Source organism: Salpingoeca rosetta, assembly GCF_000188695.1.
Source record: "Salpingoeca rosetta unplaced genomic scaffold supercont1.13, whole genome shotgun sequence".
In the NCBI taxonomy this organism is placed as follows: Eukaryota; class Choanoflagellata; order Craspedida; family Salpingoecidae; genus Salpingoeca; species Salpingoeca rosetta.
The window spans coordinates 1,075,502-1,093,725 of record NW_004754921.1 but is presented as its reverse complement, the minus strand read 5'-3'; the positions used below and the strand labels follow the sequence as shown (position 1 = coordinate 1,093,725).

Below are 18,224 nucleotides of genomic sequence, written 5' to 3'. Positions count from 1 at the left end.
CGACGATGATGAAGACGCATGATGAGTTTGACGGACGAGGAAAGAGCTGCTAATGTGTCGCCGTACTTCTGGCAAGGACGTGACAGTCTGCACAGGTTCATGTGCACACGAGTGTGTGTGTGTGTGTAAACGTTTGTCAAGGCGTGGGTTTCCAAAACTTTCGCCTTTGATGAGACAGGAGATTCAAACTTGCCCTAGTGCCCGCTTTGTTTTTTATTGCACGCATATCAGATCATGCATGCAAACGCCCCACTAAGCGCACTTCACCTGGATGTGTGTGTGTGTGTGTGTGTGTGTGTGTGTGTGTGTGTGTGGAAACGCGTTTGAGGCTTTGTGTCGCAGGTTGCGACATGTGCTCTTCTTGCCGCTGGGCGCCACTTGACCTCACTGCACATCACCTCAAACCCAGCCCCTCCTTCTGACCCACCCCCTCCCCGCTTATTGCTTGTTCAACTGCAGTCGTCGAGCGCGCTGCTTGCGCTGACGTCACTGCTGCGTCATTCCCGCGCCGCCGGACTCATTGACCACCTGCCCTCGTCCTGGACCCAACACGACGCGGGCGACCACGACCACGTGTTTGCGCAGCCCCTTCAACGTCAGTCGCACTCAGCGTGTGTGTATTTGTGTGTCTTTGCATGTGTGTCTGTGTGTTCGTCTTTGCATGTGTGTAGCAGTTACTCGCCTTCTGGTGTTTCTGCTCCTTCGACTCCTGTTCCACCATCAGTCGCCTCACACTGCCCATCTGCACAACACTCGATCATCTCACGGCAGTGAACGACGATACAGAGCTCGGCGGAATCGGGCGCATCACCTCCGAACTGCCAGAGCACTTTGACGACGGCAGCCACAATCATGATGCAGACCACGATGACAGCGATGACCATGAGGATCACGGTGATGGCGATGAGGGCGCAGTTATTCACCCGACCCTAATTCAGGTGCGATGACTGGGACCGCCTTTGGATCAGGCTTCACGTGCTCACCGTGATTTTCTCGCATACTCTTCACCACCTTTCCTCCAACGAGCACCCACTTGCACACACACTCACTTACTCACTCACTCACACACACTCACTCACTCACCCACACTGTCTCACTCACACTGTCTCTTACTCCCCCACACTCACTCACTGCCTCACTCACACACACACTCACTCACTCACTCTCTCTCACACACTCTCTCCCACACACACTCTCTCAACTACTGAATCCAACGCAGGTTGCATTGGCTCACGCCAGCGCAGAGATTCGCGCAAACGCGCTTGCATTCCTGTGTGAAGCGCGAAAGACCAAGACCGTCCCGTCTTCGTTTGAATTACGCGGCGTGCAGGTGCGGGACGAGCGGCAATCGCTTGCTGTCATGCACGTACTTGGCTCCAGCGTTGTGGCTTGACACATGATTCACACACTGTTCTCACACACCTGGTGTGGTCGCTGCAGTTTTTCTTGGAATGGAACAAGCTCGTGTCCTCATCAGAGCGGAAAGGCGTGGAGCGCAGCCTTCGCAAGTACGGTTATGGTGGGCCACCCACGGCTTGACGTGACACCTTCACCAGGCATGTCTGCTCCTCCCATAATATTTTCGACCTTGAGCCCTCACCCATGCCTCGTCCGCTTGCGCGTGCAGGCTGCTGTCCAGGCTGCAATCGGTGTACGGGTCGAAGAAGACGAAATCATCGGTTGCAGATGACGCGGACGGCCGCGCTGTCATCTCCTCGTGTTCGATGTTCATCACCTGGCTCTGGCACTTTGCCTTTCAGCTCATGGGTGAGCTTCAATGACTTGTGGGAGGGGGCGATTGTGAGTCATGAGTGCATTCTTGAGCGTGAGTGACCAATGCATGCATGGACACACACACACACACCCTTACACACACACACACACCCTTACACACACACACACACACGTGCGCGCGCACACACACACTCATGCGCACACACACAATCTCTCCCCCCCCCAAACCACACACACACACACACCGCAACAGCCCCGCACGAGCCCTTTCAGACGCGTGCACTCGGCCAGGCCCTGCTTGACCAGCTGCTGTCGTGCCTGCCGCCAGCAGCCGTGCGCCACGTGCTTGCACGCACGCCAACCGCCACAGCGGCAGCACGTACCAACAACGGGAAGCAGGACGACTGGACAACTCTTCCGCTCACTTGCTCGGAGCGGCGCACCCTGACGCAATCCATGCTTGACCGTTATGAAATCAACCGGCTTGGGGCGTTCAATCTCCTGGCAACGTTTGGCGCTGCGCCCGTGGCATTGCGCGACTACTTCCTCCCATCACCACCATCACCACCACCATCACCTGCACCTGCTGTTGACGGGTGCAACAATGATGACGACAACGGTGACAACGATGACCACGGTGATCGTGATGATAGCTGTGGTGTTGATGATGATGGTGGTCGTGATGGTGGCAATGCGAAAGAGGGCAAGAAGCAGGAATGCGGGCATACCCTAAAGTGGCTCCAGGAGCACAGCGCTCGCATCAATCACATCAACACCCACTTTGCTGCCTTGGGTGAGAATAAAGTCTGCTTGCTTGTTTGCTTGCTTGTTGTGCTTGTTTGCTTGCTTGTTGTACTTGTTTGCTTGTTTGCTTGATTTACTTTCCGCTGTCCGCCTGTTTGCGAACACCCTACCGCCAGTTGCACCAGCTCTCCTTTTCTCCATCCATCAGCCCGGTCTCACCGCAGCCCCCTTACCCTCTCCAACGCATGTCCACAACCCGCAGTGCAAGCCCTGAGCTACGCCCAGTTCCTGAATTGCGCCATCCCTCCCTTTGCTCGCATTGACAAGGTGAGTTACACGCGTGATTTGGCAAAGACTGTGGAAATTTGCGCGCATGCACCATGCCAAGCACCCCCCCCCCCATTCCTGCCTTAATCATTGCATGACCACCCTCACCATCACTCGCCACACCACGCCATGCTCCCTCCATGTTTCTAAACGCCAGATGTTTGGCACGCTGCTGGCTGCCAGCAATGGCCGTGTCCTGGACACCACCGGCTCCGACGACAAAGCACCGGCGGTTGTTGCGGTACGAGTGAGCCACTGTTCACAGTCACTTCTTTTCATGCTGCTTTCATGCTGCTTTCGTGCTGCTTTCATGCTGCTTGCGCATATTTTGCGGGCCACACAACCCCCCCCCCTTCCAGCACACCCCACGTCTCACCATCACCATCACCATCATCACCATCACCATCACCACTTAGGGGAACACACTGGAAGACCGATCGACAGCAGCAGCAGAGGCGGTGCAGTTCATGCTTGCTGGTGACACAGCGACGCAGACGCGTGCACGCCACGTTCTCTGGCTCATCAACCAGCTGCACGCAAAGGTGCGGTGTTCCTGCAAGGGGTGAGGCGTGTGAGGACTGCAACTTGTTGTTCGCATCATGCTCCCAACCACGCTGCCATGCGTGCTCTCATGCCTGAAACCCCCCCCCCCCAACACACACACACACATACACACACACACACACACACACACACACACACACACCACACACCACACACCACACACACACACACACACACACACACACATTTGTAGGTTGATCAGTGTGGCCCGTCCCGCATGGTTGCGTTGCACGGCACCATGGAAACCATTCGCCACCTGCTCATCATTGAGCCGTTCGTGGACACGTCCAACAGCCATGGCGCAACCAATCAACAACACATGCTGTGGTCGTCACTGATGCTCATGCTGTGGCAGGAGTTGCGACGTGTTGTTGCCTTCACCATGCCCACCGTCGCGGCCTCTGCTCCCGAAGGGTGCGCGTGTTGTTTGTACATGCATGGGGATAGACGCGTTAACACTGCTGTGTTGGTGCGAACGTGAGCGTGTACGTGTGTTCGAGATTGTCATTTGTTGCCTGCCGTCAGAGAGTCTTGCTCGCCATCTCTCATGCGCTGCTGGCCTTTGTGCATTTGTTTGTTCGTTCTATGGCGCAGGTTCTCCGGTGATGGCGATGGTGATGACTTGTCTGCCTCGTCATCTGAGGCCTTGGACCAGGTGCACCCATAGCGTTGATTCCGGCACTCGTGTGTGCTGGCACACATACATGGCTTTTCCTGTCTTCCTCACACACACACACACACACACACACACACACACACACACACACACACACACACACACACACACACACACACACACAACCTCCCTCTCCCTGTCTCCATCTCCAACCCCCCCCCCCCCCCAACTCCCTCACACACGCGCGCTCATACACAAAATATGCAGGACATGGGGGCAAAAGTGCACCTGGTGTGCTGCTGGCGGGCCATGCGAGAAGTGGCCTTCATCACTGCGCTTCTTGTCCTTCGCTTCCCCTTTGCGCCCGCTGCCTCAACAACAATTACTCCCACGCACGCGCAGACAAGTGGCGACATGACGGGCGGCGGTGCGCTGCGGCTGACGTGGGCTGATGCGCTGTGCATGGGCCAGCAACTGTACACGGGTCTGCTGCAGAGCCGTCACCGCGGTGTTGTCGAGGTCATGTCATCCTCCTTCCAGGCCATCTGCTCAAGGTGCCAGAGCTGAATGCAGCGTGCTTTTGTTTGCTCTCTTGCTGTCCTTCGTGCTCTGTGATTGTGATTGTGGTTTGTACGCTGCAATGGGTGGAACGACGCGGCACAGCGTCCAATTTGTGGGTTTACACGTTACATTTCATTCACGCCGTTACACCACTGCTGTGTTCCTTCAGGCTGTGGATCCATTTTCCTGATCACCTGAGTGGATGGTGTGTATTGCTTGCGGACGTTTGCATGGCCTTGCTCGACACCCTCTTGCATTGCACTTCACTCACTCACACACACACGTGCACACACATACACACACGTGCACGCACGCACGCACACACACACGTGCACACACACGTGCACACACACATACACACTCACACACTCACACATGCACACACACCCCTACACACCCCAGGTTGGAAGATGCCATGTGTTCGATCCGCAATGCCGATCGTGACAGCATCACGCGTCGCAGCGCCGGGTTCCCGCTCGTCGTGCTGTCCATCCTTCGCTCAGCGCCCAGCGCACGCCGCAGCCGCCTCGTGCACAGGGGCGTGGATGCCCTGCTGCGCATTGCCTGCAGGCAAGGAGACACAGAGCAGGCCCCGCGCGGCGACTGGCGCGGTGACGCCGTCCCCAATGATGAGGAACGAGGTGGCGATGATGCTTCTGATGCTGCGAAGACCACGACCACCACACACGACGCTGCTGAGGGGGATGAGGAGGAGGATGGAGACATGCATGTGGTTGGGCACCGGAGCAACGCTGCGGTGGTGCATGCATACAACGTGCTGCGCGCCATCATGCGTGATGAAAGCATGAGCAAGCACAGCAGCAGCGGAACCGCGCGCGCATATGCGCTGGCGCTGGACGGGTTTGTGTCGCCCGTGTTTGCTGTGCGCAATGCGGCCATGATGCTGTTCAGCTCGCTGCAGACGCGGCTGCTGGGCACCAACGGCGCGCCGTCGTCGGCATCGTCGGCGCCTCTGCTGTCGAGCAGCGGTGATGGCGGCGGATGGGCCGGCCCAGCATACATGGACACACTCGCAGCCCTGCAGAGCAGACGGCAGCGCGAGGAGGACACGCGTCACGCGCCAACATCTGATATTGTACCTGGGGATGCACATTCAACAGCAACTGCAACACCTGTGGCTCCGCCCAAGGTCGCGCCAGCATCGGCCGGCCGTGTGCTGACGCTTTGGTCGATTCTGTCGTCCAACCCCGGCCTGGCAGATCTTATTCTCGGCGCACTGCAGCCGCAACAGCGACAGCAGCAGCAAGTGGCGGAGGAGGACAAGGGACAGGAGAAGGGGGTGGAAGGTGAAGCCGAGCAAGGCAAAGAGGAAGAGGAAACCGTAACCAAATCGACGCAAGAGGCCAGGGATGGTGGTCAAGGCGAGGAGACGCAACCAAAGAAGGGTCAAAGCAAGATTGAGAAAGAGCCCCATGTCGACGCTGCTGTTGGTGCTGCGACCTCGTCTGTGTGCGGCACCGCCACCAAGCGTGCGTATCTGTCGCTGGTGTTTCTCTCTGGACTGGACAATCGCGCCGCCGTTGCCGATGGCGATGTCACGAGCAAAGACGGGCAGCTGGCACTGCGCGTCACGGCGCTCCTTCGGCTGTGGGCCGCGTCTCCAGATGCCCGCGTGCGCCGCCTTGCATCCCGCGCCGCATGCGCCGTCGTGCCCGCCACGCTCGCTGGCACCGTGATCCGCGAACTCGTGACACAGCTTTCCAGAATAGCGGCACCACCTACAAGTGATGCATGCACCAGCGCTGTGGACAGCGCCTCAAACAGCGAAACGTCGCCAAGCAACAGCAGCAGCACCGCTACTGCCACGACGTCAGCTACCCTCACGGCGCAGGCGATGACGACACCGCGACAGACGCCGCTGTCCTTCAATGCCGTACACGGACTGCTTCTCCAACTCTCACGCCTCATCCGCACGCACGCAGCTGTTGTTGATGTGTTTGAGCTCACGCGCGTCTGCTGCTCGCCGTCATGGACGCGTGCGCTTGTGCCGACAACAAACACGTCGCTGTGGGTGCCGTGGGTGGTGCAGGCAGAGTACTGGTGCGTGGTGTCGGCGCTGGTGTGCGAGGTGCACAGGCGCAGCCGGGACCCGCAGCAGCTGTACGATGCTGCTGCTGTTGGGCAGCTCAGGGCGGTAAGGCCGCACGTGCTTCACGCGTTTACGGCAGCCAAGAGGCAAGTGACGGCGGTTCTCAGCGCAGGGGATACCAGAACGTCCGCTGTTGCTTCTGTTGGCGCTGTGGCTGTACCGCAGCACACGGAGCCTGGTGCCGCGAGATTCAAACGGGCCGTGACGCGGGCGCTGCTGGAGACGCAGCGCTTGCTGTGCGGCCCAATGCAGGCTGTTGCGGGCGCCACCGACATTGCCGCTGACAGCACTGAAGCTGGAACCCAGAGAGTGGGAGACAGTGGACGTGAGCATGGGCGTAACAACGGCACCACCCACAACGGCGGACACAGCGGAGACACAGCCGTAGATGTGAGCGCTGTCAGCAACACGGTAGATGCCATTGATGACGTGTCCGTACCGGGACTCGCGAAGATGCTGGAGGACACGGACATGGCAGTTGGTGCTCTGCGGTTCTACTCGTACGGCGGCATGGGACTGCTGTCTCGCCCTGCATTCGCTGCTGCGGCACAGGTGCTGTGGCAGCAGGCCTACCCGCAACACCGCGCCCCGAGTAGCACAGCATCTGCCCCATCTGCAGACGATCAACTGCGTGGCCCGGACGCAACGGCCGCGCTGCTGTCCGCGTTGCAGAAGCACTTGGTGACGGCATCTGGGAGAAGTGCCGATGGTGGTGCTGCTTGCAGTGATGCTGGTGTGCTTGGCCGAGTGCTGAGTGCCTGCAGGCAGCTGGTGAAGAGCCCCTTGGACGAGGTGCGGCTCGGCGCCGTGGCGCTGGCAGGATGCGTGGTGACCCAGTTGTGCCGCCTGCACCAGTGCGACCACGACGTTGTGGGCCTGTATATGGCGGCACTCGCGCCCTTCACGACAGATCTGCCAGACCCGAACGTGGCGTGTGCGGTGCTGTGTGGGCTTGATGCGCTGCCACTCGTGCTGCGGCAGTGGCAGATGTGGCCGGCGGTTCGCCGCACGGAACTCGGCGCACGGCAGGTGCTGAGCGGGTTTGCGACCCTGCTGCATCTTCTCTTCCACGAGGAGCCCGATGTCGCTGCACACGCCGCCGCCCTCGTCCGCGCGTGCTGGATGCGCTGCTGCCGTCGTGTTGCTGGTGACAGTGGCCATGATGGTCGTGGTGGCGGCAGCAGCGGCGCTGGCATGGTGGGCGGGCACGATCACCACCAGCTCAGCGCTGTGGCGTCGGCGTCGCGGCTGCTGGTGCTGTGCGATGTGGCGGTTGGGCGCTTCGAGTCGCTCGTGCCCCGCCTCTACCTGGCCCGCGCCCTGGCCACATATGTGCAGGAAGAGTGCGTGGCGAGCGGGCTACGAGACGCCATGGCGCAGCGGTTGCAGGCTGTACGGAGCGACAAGATACCAGGAGGCGATGGCGGTGATGTGGGAGATGGGGCGCAAGGCCTGCTGTTCATGCACAACGAAGCGCTGCCGCTGTTCCCTGTTGTGGACGTGCTGGCGCTGTGTCTGCGTGGAGTCGAGGAGGACATTGAGGGAAGTGATGCGACGCAGGCTGCAGCGCTGCGACAGCAGGTGGCGGCGTTGTGGCGCTCGTTTGATGCAACGCCACCGGTACCGGCGGAAGCTGTATCCGACGTCACGGACGCCACAGGTGCACCAACAACGACAACAGCGACGACGAGAGCATCGTGGGTGTGGGGTGGTGTTGGGGATGCTGGTGCTGGTGCTGGTGATGATGATGATGATGATGATGATCGTGGTGACGGCGCAGCAACTCGTGTTGTGCAGGGAGAGGTGCCACTGGATGTTGTGGTTGAGATGAGCGTGCAGCGCGTTGACGAGATGTCGGTTGGAGGCCGCCACTGGCCCATCGTGTGCCGCTGCCGCAAACTCTTGCACCAAGTGCTTCAGGAATAGCTCTCTTTGTGTGTCTGCGTAGTTGTGTGTGTCTTGTGTAATGGTGTGTGTGTGTGTGTGTGTGTCTGCACAGTGAATGAAGGATAGTCTCATGTCATGTCACACATCGAACAACTGTTTGGATTGCTGCTCCAGTGTGAGCGCAACAACAGCCACGAAAGATACGACGAAATTTCCACAAACACAAACAAACAAACAAACAAACAACGATGATGCACTGCGCACTGGCTGTGCCGTTGGCGGCGGTGGTCTGGGTGGTGTTTGCAGTATCACTGCTGGGTTGCGCTCAGCATGCTGCAAGCGCTGCCGTGAGAGCAGACGCCCCCAAGCCCCACATTGTCTTCATCATGATCGACGGTGTGTGTGTGTGTGTGTGTGTGTATGTGTGTGAGTGATTGAGTGATTGAGTGAGTGTGTGCATGGTTAACCTTTGCTTCTCTTGCTTTCTTCCTGCGTACTGTGTGCTTCCTCTCACTCACTCACTCACTCACTCACTCACTCACTCACTCACTCACTCACTCACTCTCACACGTGATGCCAAAACAGATTGGGGCTTCCACAACTTTGGCATTCGCAACCAAACAGAGGCCAAGACGCCAAACATGGACAAACTGGCACGGGATGGACTGCTGCTGGATCAGGCGTACTCGTATTTTTGGTGCACACCGAGCCGTTCCAGCTTCCTCTCTGGTCGTCTGCCCTTGCATGTGTTCCACTCCAACCGCGTCAGCTCCGCCAGCTGGGACTCCCAACACCCAGACACGGCCGGCGTTGGCATCCCTCGCAACATGGTGAGTTTTGTGTATGCGCTCGTGTTTGTTTGTTGTGCGTATGTTTGTTTGTTTGTTTGTGTTTGTGTGTATGTGTGCTTGCTTGTTTGTTTGTGTTTGTGTATGTTGTGTTGTGCGAGAGTGTCTCGCTCACATCCACCCTTTCCCTGTTGCATTCTTTGTATGTCCTGTTCCCCTGCCCCCCAACACGACTTGGTCCTTCCATCCACTCACACACACATTACACATGACGCACGTTTTACGTATTACACACGCAGACCACGATTCCGGCGTTTATGAGGAAGGCTGGGTATAAGACGCACATGGTGGGCAAGTGGGATGCGGGCATTGCCACCCCACAGCACTCGCCGCTTGGGCGTGGGTTTGACTCGTCCCTGCACTACTTCAACCACGACAACAACTACTATGCCTACAACTACACGGACACCGTGTCCGTCCAGTTCCCCGTCAAGTGCCAGCTGCTGAAGTATGTGACGGGGTTTGTGGACCTGTGGAACAGCACGGAGCCTGCCGACGCTCCAATCGGCACATACGAGGAACACGTGTTCCGCGACCACGCGCTCGACGTCATCTCCAAGCACGACGCCTCCACGCCGCTGTTCCTGTACTACGCCAGCCACATTGCGCACGCCCCGCTGCAGGTGCCCCAGGCGTACCTGGACCGCTTCCAGCACATCCCCGACCCGATCCGCCGCACGTACCAGGCGATGGTGCTGGCAGCCGACGACGTTGTCGGCAACATCACGGCCGCGCTCAAGGCCAAGGGCATGTGGGAGAACACGCTGCTGGTCGTGCACTCGGATAACGGCGGCGCCATCTACCAGTGCCTGGACGGGATGGACGCCAGCCTGTGCGGCGGCGCGAGCAACTGGCCGCTGCGTGGCGGGAAGCTGAGCCCCTTCCAGGGCGGCATTCGCGTCAACGCTTTTGTCAACGGCGGGTTCCTCCCCTCGCATCGCCGTGGACAGGTCGAGACGGGCCTGGTCGTCCTGGCGGACTGGATGGCCACCTTCTGCGAGTTGGCCGGCGTTGCGTGCGAGGACCCCATTGCCAAGAAGGCGAACCTGCCCGCCATCGACTCGCAGAGCCTGTGGTCGCTGCTGTCGGGCGCCAACAGCACGTCGCCACGTGTGGAGTACCCGATCACCTTTGACCAGTCGCCGCTCATCGTGCGCCCGCCCTGGAAGCTGATTGTGGGCGACAACCTCCAATACGGCCAGTGGACGGGCCCAAAGTACCCCAACGCCACGACAACAGGCGGGGGTGTGCCTGCCGGTGCCGTCAACTGCACAGCCGGCTGCCTCTTCAACATTGAGCAGGACCCAACCGAGCACCACGACGTGGCCGCGCAACACCCCGACGTTGTTGCAGACCTCAAGCAGCGGCTCGCGTACTGGCAGAGCCACACGCTGACGTGGAAGCCTGGCTGGCCCATTCCACAGGCGTGCGAGGCGTACATCCACCGCTACAACGGCTACTACGGGCCCTTCATCGACGTGTAGGAGGCCGGAGTCGTGGTGGTGATGATGATGACGATGATGATGATGATGGTGGTGGTGGTGGTGGTGGTGATGGTGAAGACGACGACGGAGGTGGTGGCGGCGGCGGTGTTGAATTTGAGTTGATTTGACATGGGTGGATGTTGAGTGGAGTTGTCAATGCTGCTGGTTTGTTGAATGCCTTGTTCCCCCCCCCCTCCACTTGTTATACCTTCATGTTACAATCGATTCAGTGGTTTCTCGCTTCCTGTTCTCTTCTCTTCTTGGAATACACGCCTTCGACGCGCATGTGTTGTGAGTGCGGCTTGGAATAGCTCACCAAGCGCGAGTATACAAAGGAGGGCGTTGTAAACGTTGGGTTCCATTGTGTAATGCTGGGGCTAGTGCAAGACACCAAGCGCAAGCATATTCCATCATCATCACCATCATCACAATCATCACCACCATCACTTTGCGAGGTACCGCTTTGCAAGGAGCGCAGCGCCAGCAATGCCGCCCAGGGCAGCGAGGCCAAGGCCAACGTTGACGACCTTCTTCTGCTTCTCGTTGGCAGCAATCACCGTCGCGTAGGGGATGCGGGTGAAGGTAACCATGGTGTAGAGGGGGATGAACGTGTTGGGCATGAGCCAGTGCAGCACGTTGTCGACCTTCTTGCGGAACAGAAACCACGACGAGTTGACAAGGTCGCGCATCTGTAGGCACGCGGTGTGTGGAAATGGTCGGAGGGGTGTTGGAATGATGAGTGGGGAGGAATGAGACAAAGACCATCAACTGCAGCGCAGGGACAGTGCAGTGGGTGGTGAAAGCAACACGTTGACACACACACACACACGCACACACACACACACACACACACACACACACACACACACACACAACCTCGATGTAGTTGTAGAGGGCGAGGTCAGCGATCGCATGGACGTCCTTTGTGCGGGTGTCACTGAAGAGCTTCATCGCTTTTTCTGTTCGCAAGCACAACGCGGGTATCAGAGGTGTGGTGAGGCCTTTGGAGGATTTGCTTGCAAGGTTTGTGTGTGTGTGTGTGTGTGTGTGTGTGTGTGTGTGTGTGTGTGTGTGTGTGTGTGTGTGTGTGTGTGTGTGTGTGTGTGTGTGTGTGTGTGTGTGTGTGTGTGTGTGTGGAAATGTACACGTCAGGGTGCGCATGTGCACATCAGGGTGCAGCCACGACAATCTCTGACCAATATCGCTCTCGGCGTTCAAGCAGTCCTCAAGGACGAGGCAGTCCTCAAAGCCCTGGCGGCGGCAACAACAAACAACATGGCAACGGTGCACATGTTGCATAGAGGAGCGGAGCAGTCGCGCACGCAACACACAAAGGGAAATGGCAGGGGTAGGTGAGAATGCATGCAGGCACACTTGGCAAGCAAGCTGCGCACAATCAAACACACGCACACACACGCGCACACACTCTCTCACATCCACGCACACACACAGGTAGCACACACACACACACAACGCACGGCAAGGAAATGAGCCCACTCACGGCGTTCATGCCCTGGCCGTAAAAGGGGACGATGGCGTGTGCGGCGTCACCGAGGAGGCAGCAGCGCGCAGCGGCGATCTTGGAGCACTTGACGGTGATGAGCGGAGACGTCGGGTTGGTGTTGAAGTCGTGGATGAGGTTGTCCCGCCCAAGCAGCGGCAGGCTGTCCGGGAACTCCGCCTCAAAGAACGAAATGATGTCCGCCTGCGCAGATTGCGTGTATGCGTGCATGTAATTGAGTTGTTATTGGGTGCGCGTAATGGATTGTGTGTGTGTGTGTGTGTGTGTGTGTGTGTGTGTGTGTGTGTGTGTGTGTGTGTGTGTGTGTGATTGCCTGCTTTTTCCTCAATGAAGGTGTTACAGATCAGCAAACACGCAAACACAACTGAAACGCACACGCACACAAAGGTGGTCAAACAAATGCATGTGGTATGTACGCACGTCTGTCTTGATGGACTCAAACTTGTCAAAGGGCATGAACAGCGTGATAAGGTCGGCCTGCACACGCACCTCCTTATGGTCTTTGCTGTTGCAATATGTGTGGCCGCGTTGGGTGGAGTGTGTCGGTGTTTGTTAGGAGATGATCATGCTATTTCCAACACACACACACACACACACATAAACACACACACACACGTGCACGCACAAACACAAGTGGCAGCGTTGAGCTCACTCTTCAAAGACGCAGGTGTTGTTGCTGGTGTTCATGCGACGCAGCTTGTGCTGGAAGTAAATCTTGACGCCCTTGTACTTCTCGGCAGCTGAAGATGCAACAGACAGCAGCGTGGCGATGAGTGACAGCGGCAAAGCGACGTGGGCGAAACACTGGGAGGACATAGAGCAGTGTGGAGAAGAAGCAGAGCAAAGAAGTGCAATGCTTGCGCGTGCACGTGAACAAGCACACACACATACCACAAAACAACAAAAGTACCTGTGAGGAGCTCTTCGTTCAGACCGCGCCTGTCCACGGAGAGAATGGCCTGGTCTTTGGTGCCATATGGCTGCTTGGAGAGCTTGCCGCTGTGCGAGTGGATCATGCGCGCGCGCATGGGAATGCCCTTGGACACAATCTGCAACACAGTCATACACGACGGTGATGGTGCGCATGTAAGAGGAGGGGGCGAGTGGTAAGACACGAAGAAAGCAAAGCGAAAGGGAAGGTACAGAGTGAAGCGGCCATGCGCAAGCACTCACTCACACACTCACACACACATACACACTCACACTCAAACACACACTCACATACACTCTCACACATACACACTCACACATACTCACATACACTCTCACACATACTCACTCACACACATATACACTCAAACACACACTCACTCACTCACACATACTCACACATACTCACTCACACTCAAACACACACACTCACTCACTCACACTCACTTACACTCACTCACACACCTTGTGGTCAACGCCAGCATGCTTGAGGGCGTCAATGCCACGAATGGACAGGGCAAGGTTGATGCTGTAGCCGCTGTAGCGCGGCTCCTTCCGCAGGTCTGGACCAGGAAGCAAACACAATTGTGTTGTTCAGTGAACACACAACAAAGGGGTGCTTGCTTCTCGCTCACAAGACGAACAGCGCACGCCAACCCAACGCAGTGCACTTGTGCTCTTACCTTTGCGGGTCTCGAAGAGCAGCACCTCATGGCCTCGCTTGGCCATGAAGCAGGCCTCCAGGGCTCCCACAAGCCCGCCGCCAACGATTACGACCTTCATCTCTGTGCTTGGAGTCGGCTCGCTTGCTTGTTGCTTGCTTGCTTTGGTGTTGCTCGGTGTTGCTCGTGTGTTGTGTCTTGTATCTGGTGTTGCAATGTGCGCAGGAAATTGCGTGGGGAAAACAGGAAAACACGTTTTCCAGAAGCACCCAGCACCCAGCCCACCACACAACACAACACAGTACCAGCCAACCAACAGTCGTGCGAGACGACAGTTCACTGACACACACAACACCACCCACACAACACCCACACACACAACACACAGCAGCCACGAGGATGGTGGCGCCTGTGCGGGTGAGCAGGTGGCTGCTGCAGGGTGCGCGGCGCTCGTTGCACTACCACAACGCCACGCCTCCGCGAGCAAAGTTCCCTTACATCGAGTCTGGTCAGTTGGACACGTCTGTGTTTGTTGCTTGTGTTTTGGTCTGCTCTGCTATCACTGCTATCACTGCTCTCTCTATTGTCCCTGCTGTCGCGTGTCCATCGGTGTCGCACTGCACAGTTCGCTGCATCACTGTGAGTGGCGGTGAAAGCGTGCAATCTCATCCACCGCGTTTACTGTGGTGCCGGTCCGTGGAGCAGCAAAAGGCATCTTCAGCCGCAGCTCGAAAGGCCCTGTCAACGCCGCTGGCCGCAAGCGGTTCCCACACAACTTGATGGACAAAATTGGTCTGTTTGCTTGCCTGCGCATCATTACTGTATGTCCTGCGCTGCTCTTGCTCGTGGTTCCTTGCTTGCTGCCTTCTGCTTGGCTGCAGTTTGCTTCGTATTGACGCCATCGCTTGCACATCATCTCACCGCGCGTGCGCCGTTCACCCACAAACGCTCGCAACGCACGAAACACATTGCGCTGCTGCAGTACTGATGCGGAAGCCGCTGTTCCTCCGCCCCATCATCCTCGTCCCGGCCCTCACCATCACCGCTTACCTCATCTCGCGCATCGAAACCGTGCCGCTCACAGGTCTGTGCCTTTGCGCGTGATTTTGTGTGAGGCTGTCTTTCGCACATCGCTGCTGCTGCGTGCATGTACCTGTCTCCATGTGTCTCGAGCTTGTGTAGCCACGTGTCCGTACGCCAGTGGTCCTGTTCGTGTAACGCGAGACAATGGATTTTATGCCATTGCGCTTTTGCAGGCAGGCGGCGGCTGAAGCCCATCCCGGACTGGCTCGCCGAACCGTTCTTCGCTGCAATGGATGAGGTGTGGTTGCCAGTGCCTGTGCAGCCGTGTCGGTGACTCTTTTAACTTGCTTCCACACCTGCACGTCCATTTGACACCTTCATTCACACACACGTTCACACACACACACACATGAACGCGTGTTGCGGTGAAAGGTGCTGCTGGAGCAAGTGTCGGAAGCGCTACTGCCAACGACGTCGGACGAGCACAAGTTTGTGGCCGATATCGTAGACCGGTTCAAGAAATCGCACGCATCGTTCCTCAAGAAGCTCGAGCAGGAGAACAAGGACGCCGGCATGCCGGGCTGCCACCTCTGCCTCGATGACATTCGCGTTCGTGTGTGTGTGTGTGTGTGCATATGTGTGTGTGTGCGTACGTGTATGTGTGTTTCATGTAAGGAAGACCATCCTTTCCAATACCACCATCCCCAAGCTCCTCACTGTATGTTGATGGTTCACATCACCACCGTCAGTTTCGGGTCGTCGCTTCACGGGATCCGAATGCGTCGTGCACAGGAGGTGATGGTCGCTGAAAAACAGGAGGTGATGGTCGCTGAAAAACATCACAACATAACACGCGCATCATTGTCACCAATCTCCGTAGAGCACTCGCACACACACACACACACACACACACACACACACACACATACACACACTCACACACACACTCACTCGCACACATACACACACACCAACTTCCCCCTTGAATCAGGCGGACTGGTGCTGGTGAACACGGCGCTGCTGGAGCTGTTGAATTACGACGCGGACAAGATTGCACTCGTCATCGGGCACGAGCTCGGCCACTACGTCGCCCGTGCGTTGTAATGGCGGTGGTGGTGGAGGGGGAGGAGGAGAACTACAAGCCGCACAGAAACACATTCACACTCACGCACACACACTTGCACAAAAATAACCGCATTCACACGACGCTTTATTTACGACAGAGCACACCTCGGAAGCGATTGGGCACACGTTTCTTGCGTTTGTGCTCAACAAAATCGTCAGCACGCTGCTGGGCAAGGAACACGCCAGCCCTTACCTCCAATCGTCAGTCTCCAATGCTGTGTTATCCTTGCACGCAAATGGTTATGGTTGTGATTGCGCGTGGTTGTGGTTGTGCGGCTGTGAGAGGCGGTGTTTGCACGTGCGTGTGCACATGCGTGTGCACATTCGTATTCGTTATTCAGTTTCCATCCGCTCTGCTTACAACCGCATTTCACACCAACTGCAATGCTGCTCCTCAGGATGATCGACGTGTTCTTCATGTTGCCAAAAAGCAGAAGCTGCGAGATTGAGGTGATCTACCAGAGTGTGCCGAATTCACGCACGTGTGCGGGCTAAATGTCGTTCACACGTGCCATCTCCTCCATCATCATCGCCACTCTCGCACAGTCCTTTGCTGAAACACCAACCCTCCTGCCTCAACCCCACCTCACCACACCCCCTTGTCTCTCCTCACCACCGCCACCGCAGGCGGACTACATTGGGCTGATCATGGCTGCGCGGGCGTGCTTCAACATCCGCGACGCCCACGACGTCTGGTTTGCACTCGTCCGATACGAGGCCGTCATGCGCGCAGCACAGGAAGGTGCGACCGTGGCAACAGTGGCGGTGGGATGTGTGTGTGTCTGGCTGTGTGTGTGTTTGTATTTGTGTGTTTGTGTGTGTGTGTGTGTGTGTGTGTGTGTCTATCTATCTGTCTGTCTGTCTGTCTGTCTGTTTGGCTGCCTGCCTGTCTATCTATCTGTCTGTCTGTGTGTCTATCTGTCTATCTATCTGTCTGTCTGTTTGGTTGCCTGTGCATATCTATGTGTGTATACATCTCCATGTGTGTTTCTGCACATTCGTCCGCGTCAAGTATCAGCCAGCCACCTCGAACCATGCCTGTCCTCACCACATCACATCACTTCACCGCAAACTCCTCCCCGATGCTGCTTGATCGCTTGATTGCGTCAGGGCGGATGGCAACGCAGGAAGACGTGGAGGAAGTGCTCGAAGGAAACGTCGTGTCAGAGTATGAAACATGACAGCTCTTGCAACGTACAAAGTGTTATCGTAACGTCACAGACGGCAACACACATTCCCGCATACCGACAGCTGCACACTTGAAAGCGTGCACACACACACACACACACACACACACACACACACACACACACACACACACACACACACACACACACACACACACAGTGACGTCAACACTCACTCCACCGCTGCTGGTGTGCGTTTGTGTCTCTCCGTTGTGCTGATGTCAGAACGATGAGCACCCATCCAATGTTCAAATCACGCATCAAGTTCTACGATCCAGATGGCGAATGGATGGAGGTGTGTGTGTGTGTGTCTGTGTCTGTGTGTGTCTGTGTGTGTGTCTGTGTGTGAATTGCATTTGCATGTTTTGCTCACCGCCGCCGCCTCCATGATGGTTGATTGTCTTGCGATTTCAGATTGCGCGGAATGTGCAGCGGGCGCAGTGCGGCGAAATTATCGGTATGTACGCATCCATCCACACGCTTTGGAATTACATTACTGCCCACTTTCACAAACACTTGATCACACAGATACACAGATACACAGATACACAGATACACAGATACACAGATACACAAACTCACACTCGCACTCACACTCGCACCCACTCTCACACTCGCACCCACACTCGCACTCACACTCACACGCACACCAACAACACCCTCTCTGCCTCTCACCCCTGTTTCAGGTGCGCCGAAGGATGTCCATAACCCGCTGCTGTGGTGGCTGCAGGCAGTTCGGCCCGCGTACGCCCCGCCCGGAACAATCTTCCGCGGGGATGAAGATGAGGATGAGGATGACGATGACGATGGTGGTGATGACGATGACGGTAACGGCACAATCGTGATACGGTATCCACAGCCCGTCACGGCATAGCCGACACCGCGGTGCATTGCTCTCTG

The 18,224-nt window shown here is 57.1% G+C and overlaps 4 protein-coding genes across 4 annotated transcripts in view; 3 read left to right on the top strand and 1 right to left on the bottom strand.

Moving 5' to 3' along the window:
* Positions 1 to 8,669, top strand: part of PTSG_05667 (uncharacterized protein) — a 13,348-nt gene extending 4,679 nt beyond the window's left edge. The window contains exons 12-25 of the mRNA XM_004993479.1: positions 460 to 595; positions 772 to 938; positions 1,220 to 1,330; positions 1,441 to 1,508; positions 1,628 to 1,767; positions 1,988 to 2,527; positions 2,741 to 2,805; positions 2,963 to 3,046; positions 3,222 to 3,347; positions 3,563 to 3,783; positions 3,964 to 4,024; positions 4,253 to 4,539; positions 4,716 to 4,751; positions 4,949 to 8,669. Coding sequence (XP_004993536.1) covers positions 460 to 595; positions 772 to 938; positions 1,220 to 1,330; positions 1,441 to 1,508; positions 1,628 to 1,767; positions 1,988 to 2,527; positions 2,741 to 2,805; positions 2,963 to 3,046; positions 3,222 to 3,347; positions 3,563 to 3,783; positions 3,964 to 4,024; positions 4,253 to 4,539; positions 4,716 to 4,751; positions 4,949 to 8,582 — 5,676 coding nt within the window. The 3' untranslated portion in view covers positions 8,583 to 8,669. The remainder of the gene's footprint in view (positions 1 to 459; positions 596 to 771; positions 939 to 1,219; positions 1,331 to 1,440; positions 1,509 to 1,627; positions 1,768 to 1,987; positions 2,528 to 2,740; positions 2,806 to 2,962; positions 3,047 to 3,221; positions 3,348 to 3,562; positions 3,784 to 3,963; positions 4,025 to 4,252; positions 4,540 to 4,715; positions 4,752 to 4,948) is intronic.
* A 122-nt stretch (positions 8,670 to 8,791) lies between these two features.
* Positions 8,792 to 10,875, top strand: PTSG_05666 (arylsulfatase B; the record flags this gene model as incomplete). Its single annotated transcript, XM_004993478.1, has 3 exons — positions 8,792 to 8,939; positions 9,129 to 9,373; positions 9,631 to 10,875. The coding sequence occupies 3 exons, from the start codon at positions 8,792 to 8,794 to the stop codon at positions 10,873 to 10,875; spliced, it is 1,638 nt and encodes a 545-aa protein (XP_004993535.1).
* Positions 10,876 to 11,226: 351 nt separating this feature from the next.
* Positions 11,227 to 14,222, bottom strand: PTSG_05665 (kynurenine 3-monooxygenase). Its single transcript, XM_004993477.1, has 9 exons — positions 14,011 to 14,222; positions 13,793 to 13,890; positions 13,308 to 13,446; positions 13,050 to 13,137; positions 12,818 to 12,902; positions 12,377 to 12,580; positions 12,072 to 12,126; positions 11,752 to 11,834; positions 11,227 to 11,564 (listed from the first exon to the last, which is right to left on the bottom strand). The coding sequence occupies exons 1-9, from the start codon at positions 14,108 to 14,110 to the stop codon at positions 11,319 to 11,321; spliced, it is 1,098 nt and encodes a 365-aa protein (XP_004993534.1). The 5' UTR covers positions 14,111 to 14,222; the 3' UTR covers positions 11,227 to 11,318.
* Positions 14,223 to 14,388: 166 nt separating this feature from the next.
* Positions 14,389 to 18,198, top strand: PTSG_05664 (uncharacterized protein; the record flags this gene model as incomplete). Its single annotated transcript, XM_004993476.1, has 14 exons — positions 14,389 to 14,497; positions 14,695 to 14,781; positions 14,972 to 15,077; positions 15,250 to 15,310; positions 15,445 to 15,621; positions 15,762 to 15,807; positions 16,004 to 16,105; positions 16,236 to 16,338; positions 16,536 to 16,587; positions 16,765 to 16,879; positions 17,248 to 17,305; positions 17,550 to 17,619; positions 17,739 to 17,781; positions 18,011 to 18,198. The coding sequence occupies 14 exons, from the start codon at positions 14,389 to 14,391 to the stop codon at positions 18,196 to 18,198; spliced, it is 1,317 nt and encodes a 438-aa protein (XP_004993533.1).
* Between the last annotated feature and the right edge of the window lie 26 nt (positions 18,199 to 18,224).